The sequence below is a fragment of the Lathamus discolor genome, chromosome Z, assembly GCF_037157495.1.
Source record: "Lathamus discolor isolate bLatDis1 chromosome Z, bLatDis1.hap1, whole genome shotgun sequence".
In the NCBI taxonomy this organism is placed as follows: domain Eukaryota; kingdom Metazoa; phylum Chordata; class Aves; order Psittaciformes; family Psittacidae; genus Lathamus; species Lathamus discolor.
The window spans coordinates 25,558,063-25,577,354 of record NC_088909.1 but is presented as its reverse complement, the minus strand read 5'-3'; the positions used below and the strand labels follow the sequence as shown (position 1 = coordinate 25,577,354).

Here is a 19,292-nt window from a genome sequence, read left to right as displayed (position 1 = left end):
CCACACGGCCCCCAGCGGGTGTTATCAGGGTGTCCACAAAACACACTGCATCTTTGAGCCGCCCACCCACACGCCCCATTACTGCATGAAGTTACAGCCATTGGTCTCCTCAGGAGCCCTCTCTTCTTTATAAGCTGCATCCTCTTTGTTCTGCACTCACGCGTCCCTCGTGTTACAACCCAACCACCACAAAAGGCCCTCAGGAGTCTTGTGCTGCCTACAGCTCTCAGAACAATCCCTGCCCAAACGGTTATTGCTTTGCTTTGTCCCACTGCCAAACAAAATGCTTACCGAAAACTGTAGGAACTCATGAAAAAAAACCAAACCAGACTGTATGAAGGGAAACAGGGGATAGAAGGATCAATGCCAGCAAATCCTCCCTTGCAAGTTTAGTGGAAAGGATCCCTGGGAAAACCCCAGACAGACAGCCTGCCTTCCTAGGATGTACTGTGTCCCCCTAGACCTGCCTGTAAAACAAACCTCCCCAGGAAAGAGATGTCTTCAACCTGGCATGAAAACCCTCTACTTAAGCTGGATGCTCTTACATCCAAGACTTTTCCTGATTCCTCCTCATGGTTTCACTTCCCCACATTCCTCCCTTTTTTCCTCTCTCTTCCCTCTGATAGACCACCACAACCCAACTCCTCCTCAGAGCCTAGAGACGTCAGAATCACCTGTGCTGCACGTGCACCACAGGGTCTTGGGCTTCTAACCAGCCTCAAGAGTATGAAGTTCTCGAGACCTAGGGAAGGTGGAAGACCCAGTCCCAGGCTCTTGGCTTGGACTGCACGAGCCAGGTAGCCACAGCTGAGCTCACAGATGCCCATTTGGCTTTCCAGGAAGGCACCCTCACCAGTGGCCTGACCATTTCCCTTCTGGTTCCTTCTTCCCTCTTCAGCAAAGCCTCATGGGCTCAGGACTGCACACGGACAGTCCCATCGGAGTCAACCAGCTGAGGGATCAAGTCTTCCTCAAGCTACCACTCAGGCAATCCTTTAAAACACCTCTCAAACTCTAGCAGCAGCAGGAGCTTAATGCACATTTATTCCCCATTCACTTAAACACTTGTGCCCAGTGCTCCTGGAGCCAGGGAAGGCACACCGGGGTCAGACGGCAGCTCCTCTGCAGAGCTGGATTTCCCCCGGAGAGAAGGGTCCAGGGAGGAGAACACTCAGTGACCCTGCTGAAATCTGCCCCTCTGAGCTGCAACCCAAGGGTGCTGCAAGACCTGCCTGCCCTCGGCACACGGGGGCTGGCTGAGGGAGCGGGGCGAGCGCTGATGGGAATACTGACACAAGTCAAGCTCTCAGTTCTAATGATCCCCAGAACACTTTCCCATGTGGACGGACATCATTCGGATCATTAGAGCTGGCACACTGGGTTCATTTCTCTCGTCCCGGTCTCCGGGCCGGACAAGCTCCCGGCCCGTGTCTGTCTACAGAGGAAAATCAATGCTGCTCCCAGACACTCCCTACCTTCCTGGGTGTTTTGTTTCACTCGCTGCTTCCCCACACAGACAACTGCCCATTTCTTTAGTTACTTTCTGCCTGGGCTCCCAGTCTACCTCTAACTTTAAGGCCAGCTGAGAAAACTGGGGCTGCTCAGCCTGGAGAAGAGAAACCGCGGGGAGACCTCAGAGCAGCCTTCCACTAGCTGAACGGGGCCTACAAGGATGCCGGACACGGACTCTTCTCAGGGACTGCAGCAACAGGACAAGGGGTAATGGACTTAAACTCAAACAGGGCAAGTTCAGGTTAGATACAAGGAAGAGGTTCTTCACTGTGAGGATGGTGAGGCACTGGCACAGGTTGCCAAAGCAGTGGTGAATGCTCCATCCCTGGCAGGGTACAAGGCCATGCTGGACAGAGCCTGGGGCGACAGTGCCTTCAGGCCATGTTTTGCTACCACCAAGTTGGCTTTATGGTAGCCATGGAACTCAAAAAGCCTCAGCAACTGACGGTGGCGAGCATGGAAAGCAACTGGTGCTGCCACGGTAACTTATGGCAGGAAACCAGGTTCTCAGAAGCACTTGCCCATTTGCTCAGGCAAATGTCAAGGGGCTGCAGAAATGCCCTGATGCAGAACTCACCTGAGGGGTGCTGCAGGAGCCTTTCAGCACCACCTCCGCTGTCTGGCCGGGCATCAGCTCCGTCCTCAGCGGCTGAAGCTTCAGCACGGGGCCACAGGAGGAAACCTTGCCCTTGCTCTTACTGATGCGAGGGAGACGCTTGCGCTGCTTAAGTGTGGTGCCACCTTCTGTGGTCCAATAGAGCAGATGGGTGCGTCGTCCTTTGTTTGTCATCTTGAAGCGGTAACAGCAGGGATCCAGGCTAGAGGAGAAGCAGAGACACAAAATGGCAGGGGAGCTGCTATTTGCCACTGGTCACCCAGCTTCAGCACCCTGAGGGCACGACCTGACTGCACACTCGGCTTCACCAAAAGCCAGACCTTGGCTGCCCCTAGGTTTGTCACCATCCAGCAGCTGCTCTGCTGGCACCCTTCCAGCAAGGAAGAGCTTCGTAAAGAGCCGGCCCCACATGCAAGTAGCTGGAGGAACAGCCTCGCTGCCACTCCACCTTCCCCTTGGGAGCTGTTGTTCATGCCTCTGAGGCGTCTCGTAGGGAGCATCCAACCCTCATTGCCCCCAACGTACCACCCTCTGGTGGCGGCTCTGCAGCCGACAGCAATGGCAACAGCTCCAAACTGAGCCCGCGGGCAAAGACATAAAGGGGGGCAGAAGACAGCTACATGAATCACACGGACACTGTCCCCTCCATTGTGCAGCCAGCTTGTGGCTGCACTGAGCACAGGAAACTCTGGACAAGCATCAGCCTCCCTGCGATGTCCCTGCGTACGTGGAGGGCTCGTGGGTGCGTATTTTACCTCTCCAAATCTATCCCAAGTACTTAAGGTAGGATTAAGCTGCTCTTTCTACCCCAAGAATTCAGGTATCGGAGCACCACGGACCCTCTTTGCAGCCACAGAAAGGAAGAGCCACCCCAAGAAGACTGTTCTTCTTCTCTGAGGAGGTCTCCAACACAAGGCAAACAGCACTTTTTTCCTCCTGTCTCCAAGAACATGACTGGTTTCAGACACACACCTTGGGACCACTGAATCCTCTCCTTCCAGCTCACCAATTTCAATCGAGACTCTTCATTTATCCCACTCCACCTCAGCAGACTTCCACACTTCCACACTTCCTCCCCCTTCCAGAGCTGGTCCTGCATCCACACTCGCTTGCCCGTGCCTCGGGAAGCAGGCAGGAGAAACCAGGGAAGAGCCACCACGTCTAATAAAGAGCAACCGGGCACGGAGTGGGGGAGAGGAGCCAACTGGGGGATGACACAGGGCAAAGAAATTCTGCTGCTCCTCCAGGGCTCCTGGCCAGAGGGGAAATAAACCAGCGCCATTCATTCAGTCGAGGAGCTGCTAACAAGCTACTGCCCAGGCTTGCTGCTGCTCTGAGATCTTACTCCAGACGGAATGGCAAAGCAAGCAATATCACTGCAGAGAGAAACATGTCTGTACTTGTAAGGCAGCATTTCTCAGCTGGAGGCTTCCAGGACCTGCTCTCTTCCTCCAAATCTTTGTTTGATAAAGTGAGGAGACAAATGGATTATGACTAAAGACAATTCAGCAACAACTTAGCAACTGCTCTCCAGCTCGGTGGCTTTCAGAGTACCTACTGACTTGCAGATGGCCATAAAATGTTTCCAAAGGAAGCCCTGTGGCTTCAGGGAAGCAGAGCCAGGACTGTGAGCACTGAAGAAGCTTGAGGGACTGCAGCAGAACTCCTCCTTGCTGAGCCCATGGGGAAGTGGGAGCTGAGAGATTCCCTACCTGAAGCAGGGCGCCAGGTTGAGCTCCGGGCCAAAGGGTTTGTCAATGACAATCGTGGTGCCAACGCCAACAGCCTGGACGGGGATGACGTAGGCACGACTGTTCTCAATGAACAGCACCACCTCGTCCTTGAATTGCTCCGTGTCATCCAAGTTTGCAGTGACAGCCAGAGACACCTCGGCCTTGGCAGGGATCACTCCCTGACTGGGTCCAACGGTCCAGCACGAGTCTGCACCAGCCTGGAAGACAAACAACACTCATTTAGGACGGAAACCACGGACCTGGCTGCCACCAGCCAAGGCCTGCCCAGGCAACACGTTCACACCGAGCCAGTGGGTGTGAAGATTCCACTGACATTCATGTACAGCTTCTCTGGCTCGTGCTGACACAGGGCAGCTCGCTTGGAAAGGAGCCCTGAGAGCTCCGCTCCAAACGTGAATCTGAGAGTCTGCTCCCTGACAAAGCTCATTTATCAAAGCTTGGCAACAAGCCCGCCAGAAAATTGTACCCCAGAAACTATTCCTGAGGAATGAGGATGGGGGTCTCGACGGAGCCAGACCTTCAACTCCCTGGCGTGACCCAGCACAGCCCTGCTGGGCCCGCCCAGGCCAACAGCCCACGCCAACAGCCCAGGCCAGGGGAGGACGATTTGCATCCTCTCCTCATTCTTTCAGTCAGCATCTGCTCTGGCTCCAAGGGGCAGCACCGTGCACTGCTGAACAGGAGACCTGCCAGGGCCACAAGGCTCTGCCGAGACACATTCCCTTGGGTTTCTAGGTCAGCTTCTGCCTGCCCCCAATCCAGCCTGTGTCTCAGAGACAAGAAACCTCTTGGAGCCACGCTACAAAATACCCCCACTTTCAAGACAAATACCCAACCTCTGATAACATCTCTGCTACTTGCTTATCCTTGAGTGCGCCGCAAAATGATGCCGTAGCTGCATGCACTGCATGCACAAAGACAGTGGCTATTTCTGACCCTATAGCAGCTTCTTGTACTATTGGGCATCAGAGCTCCTGAGTAACCAGTAAGGGCTGGGATCCACCACTTCAGAAGTCACCATGATAATCAGAATCTTATCCCAGCACAGACGTCCATCGTGAATGAAAGCTTCCACAATCTGGTTACAATGGACAGCAGTGTGCAGCTGACGGATGGAGGGAGGGAAGGAGAGAGGGAGGAAGGGACGGATAGCTGCCCCAAGGGATGACTGAGGAGACACCACAATCAGCTCTCTTGAATCTGTTTACAGATGAGTCACTGAAGTGATCTGGTCACTCTGGCCTTGCACAAGTGACAGAGGAAGCAGAACTCCACGTTACAAATGCAGCTGCACTTGATCAAGCCGTAGCTCTAGCGAGAGCCGTAGCTCTAACAACAGCATTCCCATTCTCAGTCAGGCTGAGTCACTGTCCTCGTAGGGCTGCTCATGAAGGGGAAATAAACCCCGTCCTGCACCAGCTGGCTGCAGAGCCTTATCCCAGGTGGTTCAGCATTCCCGGTGGGGGGGACCCTCTGTTCTTCATTTCAAAGCTGCTCCTTATCCACACAAACAGCCAGTGGCAGGAAACAGCCCAAAAGCACCCCGAGCCCTGCAGGAGGCGGAGATCAGAGCCTGAGGCTGGCTACATGCTCCCGCCAACAACCGGCCTCCTCCTGCCTCCTCAGCATCAGCATCTCCTCAGCACAAGCACGGGGACCACTGTGGTTTAGCCTCTGCCCCGAGCACCGTCAACGGGATGTTTTACGGGATCAAGGGGCAGAGCTTGTCTCCATTTGTGCTCCCTGTCCACAGCTCACCCCTCCATGATCGCATCTGCCCTCCCTGCCAGGCTGGGGAGGCCAGGGACACCACTCTGCGCATCGCGGCTCTCCAGGGCACGGCTACGGCTTGCCCAGCTGCTGCCAAGCGCAACATTTAAGAACCAAACTGCTCCTGCTTTGCCTTTGGGAAAAGCTCTCAGCTTGCTTCTAGAAGCACAGCTGTCTTGAAGACTTCTAACCCTCTGTAATTCAGTTGCCAATAGGCACAGCGCAACAGGACATGTTTGCTTTCCCCTGACGAGCAGAGTAACAATTGCTTTGCTTACCAGCAAGTAAGAAAGGGCACTGAAGGAGGCAGCTGCTGAGGGCACTGGGGTGCTTGCTCTTTGCAGAGGTCAAAAGCAGATTTTTATGGTGCGGACAAAGCAAGCTGCCTGCGAATCCCCCACTTTGAGGTTCTATTTAACCCCCAAACGCCTGGAAAAGCAGCAGGAGGGAAATTCAGCCCCCTCCTCCTTGCCCAGGGGGCTGAGCCTGTGCTCTCACACCCTGCTGGATGCCTCATGCGCAGACACAACCAAGTCCCCAGCCACAGGCCTGCGTGAAGCGGCTCCAGAACTTCAACAACCCAGCCTGCAGAAGAACAAACCTCCTCTCAAGCCCCTCACAGACGCCCCTCCGGTGGGGAGCACCCCCCAGACCCAGCACACGAGCCCTTCCTGGCTGCATCAGCCCCTGTCAGAAGACCCCACAACCTCCTTCTGCTCCGCAGCCTGTTCCACCCTGCCGCCTCCAGGAATTAAACAGCCTCTTTCTGCAGCCACATGCTCTACAATGTTACAGAGCACACAGGCTCTGCAGGTACACAACCCTTACAAGTCTGCTTCTGGGCAACAACCCAGCTGGTTTGACCCCCGAGGAGGTGTGAAACCCACTTCACCCTAAGCGCCTTGAGGACAGACCTCTCAGTTCCAAAAACAAAGACTCTCACAGCTAAACGCCTTCCACAAAATAAAGGGAGAACTTGCAGAAATGAACTCCTTTCTGCTCAAACATCTCTGCAAACTCTGTTTTACTGACGGGTGCCCCAGCTACAAGTGCCCCCGGAGCCAGGCTCCTCTTGCTGCACTCGGATGGACCATCTGGCTTTCTCTCTCAGACACATCTCAGTGACGTGGAAATGTTGCATAGAAATAAGTGCTCCAGTCACAGGCTGCTATGGGCCACTCACTTGCTCTGGAAAACAGCCCCAGCGACACTTACCATCTTTGCCGAGAAGGATGCAGGGATGACAGACTGATTGGAGAGGTGAAGGGTCCGGGAAGCATCTTGTAGAACTTGGATGCTGCCAAAATTTATCTCACTTGGGTGCACGTGGACAACTGGTCCTTCTCCAGTGCTCAATAAATGGATTTCCTGCTCCAGGAGGCAGGCAGGAAAGAGAAAAAAACAACAGGGAAAGTTTAGAATGACTGGACAGCTCTAAGGGGGCTCGTAGGCTGAGGGAATTCTGACTGTTTGAAGCTGTCAGGGTTGTGAGGCTGAAACAGGAAGGCTGGAGCAAAGGTGGCACCTGGAGTGGTCCCTGCGGATCTGAAAGCCACAAGATCCCATTATGAGGGGATACAGAACCCCCATCTCCCACGCATGCTTTTCACACCTCCTCCATGCTGTCAGCTCTCCTTCCGCTACTCTGTGCCTACGCCTGCTCCTTGTACTGCTCCATCATGCCATAAACCACCCTCCCTGACTGCTGCGGCTGCACAGCCACACTGCACAGGAACTTCTTCAACCTTCCCAAAGCTTCTCCTGTGAAAACCAGTAGAGGCTGGAAGCAAAGCTCTTCTCAGCAGAGATCATGCAAGTTAGTTGCCTCTCATTTGTGCTTGTGTGCATTCCTGGTATTACTTCTTTATTGCACCAAGACATTCATTACTAATTGCATCATTCGAGCAGTATTTTTTTCTGCTGACAGCCTGAGACCCAAAAGTTTGTTCCTGCAGAAGGGGCACAAACTAGCGGAGGAGGAATGTGGATCCTTTTGCTAAACCCCCTTCTCACATCACTAAAACCAATGAGAATTTATCCAGTCTGGCGGGATTTCCCCAGCTCCAAACACCCCAAGCCTTAACCAGGCTTGTAGAGCCTGAAGAAGGGAGGGCTCTGGGGAGACCTTAAAGCACCTTCCAGTGCCTAAAGGGGCCAACAAGAAACCTTGAGAGGGGCTTTGGATAAGGGCCTGCGGGGACAGAACAGGGAAGGACGGCTCTAAATTGACGGGGGTGGGGGGGTGGTGATCAATATGGGATCCTGGGAAGAAGCTCTTCCCTGTGAGGGGTGGTGAGGCTCTGGCACAGGTTGCCAAGAGGAGCTATGGCTGGCACAGGCTGCCCAGAGGAGCTATGGCTGCCCCATCCGTGGCACTGTTCAAGGCCAGCTTGGATGTGGCTACCAGCTCCCGAAGCTGCACTCAAGCCATAAGGCAGACCTAGAGGAAATGACACCCAGAAACTCCCATTTGTGCAGGCAACACCCAGCCAGGTTTTGACCAGCATTTGCGGGCTGCGAGCAGCAGCCGAGCACGAGCGCAGCGCCTTGAGGACGGATTGACTGGGCACAGGGTCACTCAGTCCCATGCCTTCTCCAGGCATTAGTGTTGCTTATGCCACGAATGCCTTCTTTCCTTGTAGACAACAGCCATAGATCATTTTCCCTGGAAGAACCCCTGTACGCTCTACATCCCACCAAGATGAGAGGCACAAAGGCACACGTCTGCCCCAGCACTCACCAGTGGGGATTCTTTACTCCCAAACACCGCAACACGAGCAACGGTGTCCTGCTTTCCCGTCACCTGGACTTCCAGTGTGAACGGGATCTCCACCGAGCTCTGAGGCTGGATAATCCCACGGGGCTCAGGGCTGGAGTACCACACAGCAGCAGCATCCTTGTTCTCCTATAAGGGACAGAACCAAACACGGCTTCAGACTGACCTTTGAGGAAACTTTCAACTCTTTAACATCTACCACAACGCCAACTCACACACGTGTCTAAAAATGCCTAGGAGAAAGCAGAAAGGCACAACTCAAGATGCAAGACATGTATGGGTTCAGCATCCCGAGGGGGGCCAACAGCTGCTGCCTCCACAACCCCCCGTCCCGTGCTGGCAGCCTCCTTGCAGCAGCTTTTCACAACCCTACAAGTTCTCCCGCATTGAAAGCATCCCGAAGACTAGAATATAATCTGCTTCCTGGAGAGTTTAAGCTGCTTCCTGGAGTTGACATTCAGGTAGCTTCCTGTTCCCAGCAAACCTTTAGGGTTGAATACAAACCAGCAACATCTTAACCAAACCCGGTTTTTCCCTAACAAACCCCTAGGTGACATTGGAGGCAGGAGGCAGATGCGATGCCAAACCTGAGGAAGAGCCCAGTAGCAGCCTGGAAGGTTGCTGTCGTTCACAAGGGTCAGCATCTGCTGGTAAGGGACTTTGAGAGAGCATCGTCCAAAGGTCAGAGCCGGGTGGAGCACTCGCAGCGGGGGAATTACACATCTAGGCAGAGAGATGAGCAAAAGGGAATTAGATTCTGACACAGCGTTTCTTACTTGTTTACTTCTCAATGAGCACCAAATGGAGCACGACCCATTTGTCACCGTCAAATAGACATTTGATACGCCTACAGTGAGAAACAGCCTTCAACTTCTTTTTACCCAACAACCTCTTGCAAAAGAGGGGCAGACCCTGAGTCTCAGCATCACAAAAGCTGCTCAGTGCCCAGGCAGAGCACGGTGCCCTGTCCCAGGTCAGCTTTGCCCCTCCTTTGCCCCAGGAGGCTCGCAAGGACCCTCTCAATGGCCCCCAGCGAGGTGTGAGCTCTGAGGGAGCTTTCCCACCGAGGAGCAGCGCTCGCCAAGGCTCCAGGAACACCAGACTCCAGTGTCTCAGGGAAAACACCGCTGTGTCCCTGCCTGAAATCCAGCCCTTTACCCCAGCAACGCAGGGTGCAGGCCACCACCTGCCCTGCGCCGTGAGCGATAACCCTCTCCCAGGCCCTGTGGCTGCCTTGCTCCTTTCCCCACGGGTCCGCACGCCAGCTGCTCCCATTTGCACTTGTTCTACACAACTGCAGCCCAGGCACTGACTGCACAACTCTGCCCGGGAGAGGGAACAGCACCGGTGAAATGCATCCCTCTTGCCGTTGAACTGACGCCCACCGCAGCACAACAGGCCTGAATGCGGCTGAAGCAAGAACAACTTTGAGCTTAACTCCGAGAACATCAATGCTCAGCAGAGCCAGACGGAAGCACAAAAACCTGAGCTCACCTTCCACACCAAGGACTACTTTGTCTGTCACAAGATCTCGCCTTTACTTTTCCCTCACCAGTCCTGCCCTAAGCCCCTTGCCCGTCTGCACGGCCCCTCCTTAACTGAGGCAGACAACAGCTTGCAGCAGCTGCTTGCTGTGGCCCAAACCAGTCCTGGATTCTGGCCACAACCCAGCACAAGTCCAACACTTGCAGGAAGGAGGAGAGGCGGCCCTTTGGAAACATTACACCTCAAGCCCCCAGAGCAGGCCGATAAGGAATATAATCACAGTTTCCTGTAGGAGAAGGCCCTGGGCCGTGCCTGTGCCTGAGCACAAGTGCTGCTCATCATGGACTGCTTTCCATGCGCTGCTGTTCTCCTGTCTAGCTGGGCAGAACTAGCTCATTGAGCAATGCTCCTCGTTTGGAGCTGGAGCCAGCCAGCTCTACGCAAGGCAGCACCACTTGCTTCTGGCAGATGCATAGGGAAAGAAGAGGGGCTGCAAGGGAAGCGTTGGTACCTGGCTCTGACGGGCAGTGATAACACCTCTCTGCCAACACCATCCACATCAACCACCAGGGCCAGCTTGTATCTCTTCACGGTGTTGGAGCACAGGGTGACCTGGAAGACAAGAGCATCAAATACTTCATCACTCCCAAAACCCATCGGCCATATGCAGTGCCCTCCACATCTCCTTCCACAGCAAGGAAAGGGAGGATTTAGTAGATATGAGGAAGATGAGGTATCAGGAAGAAGTTCTTCCTTGTGCGGGGGCTGAGGCCCTGGCACCGGTTGCCCAGAGAAGCTGCGGCTGCCCCATCCCTGGCGGTGTTCAAGGCCAGTTTGGATGTGGCTTGGAGCAGCCTCGTCTGGTGGAAGGTGTCCCTGCCCATGGCAGGGGGCTGGAACTGGATGAGCTGTAAGGTCCCTTCCAACCCAAAACAGGCTAGGATTCTGTGATGTTTGCCTTTAATTCTTCTGCTGGTTCATGTGTAGAGCACAGTCTCTGGCAGTAACAGAAGTCTTTGGACAATACCTGAATTACTGAATGCGCTTTGCATTGCCAGGGCAGATGTAGAGCCCAACACTAGTGCCCAACTCTTACTCGCAGGATGCTCAGAGCCAGCAGTGCTAAAGCCCCCTCAATGCCACCGAAGCTCCAGCTCCACCTCTGAAGCACACAGGGCTGGACTCTTCGCGTACCTGGATATCCAAGTGTCCCTTGGCGCAGATGGTCCCTGTGCAGGGCCTGATAGTAAATTCAGCTGGCTTCTTGGCACCTGGGGCTCGCTTTCTCCACGACGGACCAGTGCTGTCTGACACCTGAGCAAAACTGGTCACGCTGGGTGCTCCCGAGCCGTCCCCAGGAATGCGAAGGTTGAAGTTGAAGGGCACCGAGGAAGTGTTAGTGAGGCGGCAGCACAGGGTGCGAGGAAAGCCTGGGAAAAGGACACAACAGGAGTTTATTATCCCGTGACTCCTGGGGTGGACATCCTGCGGTGATAAAACTGCGCTTGGAGTTTGCCTCCTTTCAATGGCAATTACAGCTGATTGAGAAGCTCTGTGAGGAAGTCGTCGTCAATTACGGTCCCTTTTACGCTTGTCACACAGAAATGCCACTCTGACACAAGTGTCTCTAACTGTGAGGAGCTCTCACCTCCCCCAGACCAGCACCAATTCCTTCTCAACCATGACGGTGCATCCAGAACATTTACTCTCAAAAGTCAGTCCAGAAAAGTCCCTGTGAACTCCACAAACACTCCCACAGTTTTCGAGAGATAAAAGCAGTATGTTGTCATCAAAGAGATGATCCAGGAAAGGAAAGGAAAGATGAAATTGGCAGCCACAGCATGATGCAGAGCACTCTGAAGCAGTTTCTCCAGACAGGAACCTCGGTGCATCTCCTGGTTTGGGACAATCGAGACTGAGCCTGTGGCAGCTCACGGCCCACTTCACTGGAGGCAAACCTGATGCTTGCTCAAGAACAAGCAGGACCTGTGTCTCACCCTCCCGAAGGAGTGGGGACAAACGGCCATGCTGCCTTTCATTACCCCACAAAGGCTGACATGGCTTCAGCTTTGGTACTTGCTTTCCATAATGGAAGCCACTGACACAATCGCAGCTGATCTGGGGGGTTGAGTTCACATTTAAACTTGAGACCATCTCAGTGAGAAGTCCTTTGCGAGACTGAGGTGGAGAACCAGAATCTGCATCTCAGTGGAGAAGCTCTGGGTGCACAGCCGCCAGCTCTGTCAGCAGAGCTGGGCTTTTGGTGGGGAAGGAGGAGCCCATGTCTGAAGACATGGGCGCCCAATGCGGAGCTACTGCTTGGCCATGTTACCTGGGAGCTGACAACGAGTTGGCCTCACAGCACTAATTGATTTCTCACGCTAACGGTCAGGTGGGTAAATGGTGCCCTTGCCTCACAACAGCAAAATTCACCCAGGGCACCTACAACTTGCCTTCAACTCCCTTCTCCAGTTGGCCGCGGACAAGAAAGACTTTCACAGTCATTCTGTTGCTGAGGAATGGCAGATTGGGGCTGGACTGACTGTGAGGGACACCAGAGAACACTGACTTTCTACTCCCTCCGTTCTATTTGAACCATTCAATTGGCTCTGTGCCATTCTGTCTGGTTCTGTTTGATCTCATGATGGCAAAATACTGCCTAGACCTCCCACCCTGCAGCCCAAGCCCAGGGCACACTCACCAAAGGAGACTTCACCGAAGCGGAGGGACGATACATTGAAATGAAACGCCGGCCCAGTGACACAGCCACTGTGAGGACAAAGGCAGAGGAGACATGGCCTCGGTTAAAGAGAACTGCAAAGCCTTCAGCTTTCCTTACCGTTCCGGTGGGTAAAAGCCAGCCTGAGAACCTCAGGGGGTTTCACATCAAGCCCTCACCCTCATGCTCAGCACAGCATCCAGGTGGACGGGAGGCAGCCAAAGCAAAGCGGTCAGCAGCCCATAGCTGCTTGTGGGGCTTGGGGCACAGTGTCATGCAGGGTATGCCCCCAGGTTGTTGATGGCCTGAGGAAGGACACCAAACAAGTGATGGCTGCGTGCCTCAGTTTCCCCATCTGTAATGTGTTGGACACAGGGGTGTCCCCAGTAAAGCACACTCAATGTAACTACCCTTCCCAGCCACAGCTTTCCTGCTTTGGCATTTCTTAGCTGGAACCGCTCTTCCCATGCAGTACAGGAACACCTTGCTCAGAAGATCTTGATCCACGCAAGCGTTATGGGGGCAGGAATTTGAGACACGAAGCCGGGGGAGCCCCAGACATCCCTTGACAAGAGCCGCAACAGCTCAACAGAGCGGACAGTTGAATCTTGGAGGAAAACATCAGCCAACCACCAGGGCACCAGCTGACCCATCCAAGAGCAACACGTCTTCAACCACCCAACACAGAATCGTCAAATCATCTACGCTGGAAAAGACCTTTAAGATCATCAAGTCCAACTGTCACCCCAGCGCTGCCAAGCCCACCACTAATCCGTGTCACTAAGGGCCTCGTCTACACGGTTTGGGAACACTTCCAGGGATGGTGACTCCACCACTGCACGGGGCAGTCTCTTCTAATGCCTGACCACCCTTTCGGGGAGAAACTGTTCCTAACATCAAGTCTAAATCTGCCCTGCGCACACTGAGGCCGTTTCCTCTTGTCCTTTCCCTTGTTACTTGGGAGAAGAGACCAGCCACCTCCTGGCTCCATCCTCCTTTCAAGTAGTTGCAGGCATAACGGAACCTGAACACACCGCATCTCCTCACCTGCCCTTAAATTCAGCAGACTTGAAGGCTCCAAACTCCAGGACTCACCAACATCCACCTGAATCACCACATGAAGCTGCACAACACCCATTAATTTATTTCATGGTTGATGCCAACCAATGCCAGCTCTGCCTCTCAGCTCAAAATCAAGGACCACAGCAAATGGTGTGTTCAACCCAACCTATTCCACAGCTCCCTCTTGCTGACAATTCCACTTCACTTGCTGCTGCGGTCGCAAGGAGTCAGCGTCAAACTGGAGTCAAGGTTAGTGTGGGCTCCTAGTGTGGGGATGCCAGGATGAGAGCCAAGATCAAGACCTCAGACAAGCCTTTTCTTTCTCTGCTCCATCAGCAAATGAGGTAGGTGGGAGATGACTACCCAGAGAGAGCTACAGATGTGGCCGCCAAGCTCTTAGAACCCTCCTCACCTCACAGTCAGCGTCAGAGGCTCAGGGGATCCCTTCACATTGAACTGGAATTCCTCTGTGAACTGCCCCACGACACTGGCATTGAAGGAGATCCAGATGGCCTGATGATCAAAAGGCAAAAGCATGCCCTCCCGGGGGCCAAAGGTGAAGCAGGAGCCCAGAGCTCTCTCCGGAGGGACCACGCTGAAGGGAGTCTCAGTAACTCCTCTGTTGAGCAGGAACACCTGCAGCAGCAGCGAGAAGGCAACATGGAAATACATGAGGAATCCTCTTTGCTTACAGAAGGCTCACTTCTTTTCTATTTTAGCAATTAACATCTGTAAAAGGCAGAAGATGCTGAGCGCTGCTGCCAAATACAACAGGACGAGTTCTGCCTCGGGGATTTTTTCCATGCAAAGCAGGGATAACTTCACACAAACAGAGCCACTCTGGGCTTATTCCCCTGACACAGAGCACTCCACTTGACCTGCAGTGCCAAGCGCCTGCTCAGCACCACCAAGCTGATTCAGACCCATCCCACAGCTCCACGAGGCTCGCTGCTGCCCGGGAGCCATCCGGATCCACCCCATGCCCTGCGCCCCGTCCTGCTCACCCTGTAGCTGTGGCTTGAGCCAACAGTCACCTCCCCGATGCTCAGCTGGTCACAGCTGAGTTGGACCTGGGGCCCGACGCCTTCCCCGCTGATGCACAGGGGCAGCCTGGTCTCACAGCCTGTGGAGGGAAATCTCTGTGAGTGCAATTCCCTCTGCTACGCGGCACTTTCCAGGTTGTCTCAGTGCTGCTGCCGGTCCCTGGGCTGGATGGAACCAGCTCTAGATGCTCCAGGACAAGATACGGGACCCATCTCGTCCCTCAGGACATGCGCCTTGTGGCTGCTTTCTCATTTCTAACCAACCCCCTGGGCTGGTGTCTCAGAGAACCACAGAATGGTTTGCGTTGGAAAGGACCTTAAGATCACCCAGTTCCAACCCCTTGCCATGGACAGGGACACCTTCCACTAGAGCAGCTTGCTTCAAGTCCCGTCCAGCCTGAACTTGAACATTGCCACGGGTGGTGCAACTTCCTTGGGCAGCCTCTTCCAGTGCCTCACCACTCTCACAGGAAAGAATTTCTTCTGTATATCTAAACTAAATCTCCCCTGTTTAAGCTCGAACCCATCAGCCCTTGTCTTATCTCTCCAGTCCCCGATGAAGGCTCTCTCTCCAGCCATGGGAAACCAGCCTTCTCACTGAGCAGATCACATAAGCCATAAATGTACTGCTAACGTGCACATCCCTTGGTGCAAAGGCAACCGAGACCTCAAGGCTTACAGCTAAACTCCAAGGTGGGTCCTTTCCCTTACATTTGCTAGAGATGACAGAGCACAAGATCTTCAGTCTGAAGGCTGCTCTCAGCCACTGAAGCAGCCTAAGGTGCCTGAATCCTGGCTCAAATTTTGGATGAGCTCTCACTGCCATCCCAGCCTACTCTGCACACAAAGTGAGCAGCACGAGAAGGAGGAGAGAGCCACGCCACAAAGACTCATCTTGGAGGTAACTGGTCTACAGGGGCCTGGTGCTCCTTCACTAAAGCTGTGTTGCAAATGCTGGCAAAGCCATGGCGGGAAAGCTTATTCCTTCACTGCTTGGTCACTTCTGGGATCAGGAAGGCAGAGCCAGGCATCCTGAGCCCTGGCCTCCGACAGGAGACCACCGGGAACCACGGGGACAGCGGCGTGTGCCAGCACTGCCCTGTTGAGCCCTCCAGAACTACATGAGGTCCGAGTGGGCTGGAAGAGTGTTTCTACCTCCTCTGTGGGAACAGGAGCAGGAGGAAAGAGCTGTACCTGAGATGTCACAGTAGACTGTCTCTTGGTAGACTCTGGCTTCTTTGGGCTTAAAGATCACATTGATTTCAAGGGAAGAATTGGGCAAGACATCTCCCTCCTGAAACAGAAGTGACAGCAAACCATTTATCTTCAAACATCACATTCTTGTTTCCACTGCAGCCCTGGAAGCCTTTATTTAGAGCATCAGCAAAGAGCAAGGAGCAAGCAACGCTTGCCAACAGGATTTACAGGAGAGCTTGGAAGCAGCAGCTTCCAAAGTCCCTCGCCTTTACTGGCACCCGGAAGGGGCATTTTGTTCCCTCAGAAGAGACTGAGCTCTTGCTCGCGGATTTAAGTCTGGGCCACGCTACCAGTTTCTGCAACTCTCTGCTGCTCTCGCAGAGGATCCTGGCACTGGTGCTCAGTCCCAGGAAGCCCTGCCACACATTTCAGGAGGCATCCCTGGTTTCTATAGGCTCTCACTTCCTGCAACTGGTTTAAGGAAAGGCACCTCTCAGCCTTACATGGGCTGCAGGAGCAACCGAGAAGAGAACAGCAGCCCCTTCCTCGGAAAACAAAATAGAAAAAATAAACTACTTTCACCCACTGTAAAAGAAAGAAGAGGTTGGGATTATTCCAGGGTTTACTCCAAGATGAGAAGGGATGCTGTGCTGCTCAGACAGCAGCCATTCTTCATCTCAAGACCATGCAAATACTCAGAAGGCAGGCTCTGGCTGATTGAAGGCCATGGGGTTTTTGCTGGCATCACCAGGAAAGTGAGCAGTTTTCTCTACCTATCTGCAGTAAAACTCAAAAAGCCCGTTTAAACCTGCCAGCCTCGTGTCCAGGCTCACAGACGACACTGGAAGGGAGACTCAGACGTGGTATAAATCCAGGTTTTAGGAAGGGATTGCTGTGCTTGGGCTCAATTTGGCCTCCTTTCCACCCAGGACCATTGCATTCTGCAGGTCAGTATGTGAACTAACAGTGCACCAGTGTCCTTTCTTCAGCCCCGCGCGCTACGTGGGAATGTGTCCTTACGGAGAATAACTGATACCTCTGAACACTGTGAGGACACTCATGAAGTGCCCTTAATTCACAGCCCTTGCAGCAGAGCCCAGCCTGGGGTCGGCTCTTGCCGCTGTTCAGAAATGCTTTTTGCAACAAGTGCCCCTAGCCTCACCAGAAACCGGATGTCTCCTCTCTTGGCACATCAAGCAGCTGATGTGGGATCTGCCAAGGGACCTCCTTCAGAGATGAGAAGGAGGAGGAGCAGCAGGAAGGGAGGTTCTCAGCCATCACTTACCATGGGCACAATGGTGAAAATATCACTGCAGAAAGGCATGGAGCCTCCCTGCACCTCTGTCCCCTGGTTCTGGGAGCTGCAGATGGGAAGGGAAGGGTGTTCTCTGAGAGGGGGGACCAGCCCGTGCTCCGTAGGAACATCAACCAGCTTGTCCTCTTCCAGCCTCTGCAGCCTGTGCCATGGGAGAGACGAACCAAGCAGATAATTGAATAAGCAGCAGATTTGCAAAGCCTGTCGTGTCAGTGCACGAGCAGCAAAGCACTCGGCGAGGAAGAGCAGCAGCTCAGCACAGGGCTGACCCTGAGACACAGGCTCCCACATGGATCCCATTACTGCCGTTCTTCCCAGCACAGCAAGGAGTTTTACTCCTCACTGACGAGCTAACAAGAGGTTTCTTAAAGCTGGCAGCCCTCAAGAAAAAGCCTCCTGCATTGGGAGGGGAGAAGCAACTGGCTTTCAGCTGCTCGTTACCAGCATCACACTTTTCCCCTTCCCTTTTGCACCCACAGGGGTGAGGAGACAGTATCTGCACTGCCTTCCACCAGAGGATCCCGGTGCACTTCCAAAGCAAAGCAACGGATTTGGGCATCCCATCACTTCAGTGACACAAATGGCTTTCTGAGCATGAAAACAGAGGTGCCAAGAGACGAAGGGACTCTGCCCAGCATCACCTAGTAAAGAAGTCAGGACCAGCATCTCTGAATGCAAACCCTACGTGGAATCTTGAACCACCTCATCTTTTCCCTCGTTTTGGCCTCCACTGCAGAGCTGTGATGCACTTAACCTCTCCCTTTATTGGCGGCTGCAGCAGAAATCATTCTAGTGTTTAAAGATCACAAGCGGGAGATGAAAGGGGAGCCCTGCTGCAGAGCGGTTGCTCCTTGCTGGCACACTGCTGTCCCCCCTTCACGCTCCAGTCCCCTGGCCATGAAGAACCAGCGGGTGACAGCACTGGGGGACCAGGGGAAAGCTCCACGTGCAGCAAATCGAGGCAACGCCGTGTGAACGATCATCACCCAGCTAAATCCAAACGCAAAGAGAAGGGAAACAGGCAAGGACGTTACTTGCTGCACACACACTGAGCCTCGCGCACATGCTGTGCATGAGGAGGGCTTCCACACACTGGCATGAGCAGCCCTCAACTCAAGCTCCGTCAGCAGGCCAGAATCACATCCCCAAAAGCGCTGCAGGAGGGACACCTTCTAATGGGCCATGTCTTTTGGGGTCACATCCCAACACAGGCTCCTGCACTGCCTCCTCTCAGGAAAAGGCCCTCTCTCCTCTGAGATCTCAAAAGCTTCTCTGACAGCAGGACGGTGGCCTTCGACCATCCCCAAAACTACGAGTAAGGAGGAACCAAGCGTCGTGCTCAGAGTCAAGGACAGAGACTGGCACGACAGCAAGTCTCATACGTAAAAAATCAGGTTGAAGTGAACTCTGGGGAAAGCTGGTGGCTTCTGAGGGGACAGAGGATCACCCAGGGTCCAGTCCGAGACAGGCAGGTGGGGAGAGATGCTAAAGAAATGGTCCAGGGAAGAATCAAGGCAAGCTCACGAGATTTTCTTTTAACTCAGTGCGTTTGCACAGAACTCACACACTGTGTCATTAAAAACAGACAACAGTGGAAAACTAGTTCTGGCCTTTGAGGCATTTCTGACCTAATTACGCTGAACTTGATGTGCTCAAAGCCCTTGAAAAGTGCTGCAGTTCAAGGCAGTTTCCTGATCAGCTCTGGGTTCAGACTAACTCCTGTATATCTGCACCCATCTGAGCCTGAAAAGTCGCACAAGGATTGCCCAAGTCACATAAGCTTTAAAGTGTCATTTCCAGTTCATCCCCCCAGGCTGTGAGTGTTTCTCTGCTGCCTGAAATGGCAATTTCAAAGCTTTGCCAGAGACACCCTTGGAAGAACCTGCCCCATCTCTCACCACCACGACGACACAGGTTGCTGAAGCCCAAAAGCACTTCCAAGTCCTGGCTGCCCTCCCTTCCCCGCAGAGCCCTCCACATCTGCCCAGCCTATGAGGAAGGGGAGAAACACCTCGTTGGGCCAGAAACCAGGACACTGAAAGG

The 19,292-nt window shown here is 53.8% G+C and overlaps 1 protein-coding gene across 1 annotated transcript in view; it reads right to left on the bottom strand.

Moving 5' to 3' along the window:
- The window catches only part of LOC136005907 (hydrocephalus-inducing protein-like), a gene marked incomplete at its 5' end in the record, with an annotated part of 47,045 nt that overhangs the window by 19,036 nt on the left and 8,717 nt on the right, over positions 1–19,292 (bottom strand). Inside the window, 12 exons of the mRNA XM_065663797.1 lie at positions 2,090–2,330; positions 3,841–4,079; positions 4,901–4,960; positions 6,868–7,020; positions 8,393–8,557; positions 9,148–9,151; positions 10,425–10,525; positions 11,108–11,343; positions 12,615–12,675; positions 14,112–14,330; positions 14,699–14,817; positions 15,932–16,031. Of these exons, the coding sequence (XP_065519869.1) occupies positions 2,090–2,330; positions 3,841–4,079; positions 4,901–4,960; positions 6,868–7,020; positions 8,393–8,557; positions 9,148–9,151; positions 10,425–10,525; positions 11,108–11,343; positions 12,615–12,675; positions 14,112–14,330; positions 14,699–14,817; positions 15,932–16,031 (1,698 nt within the window). The remainder of the gene's footprint in view (positions 1–2,089; positions 2,331–3,840; positions 4,080–4,900; positions 4,961–6,867; positions 7,021–8,392; positions 8,558–9,147; positions 9,152–10,424; positions 10,526–11,107; positions 11,344–12,614; positions 12,676–14,111; positions 14,331–14,698; positions 14,818–15,931; positions 16,032–19,292) is intronic.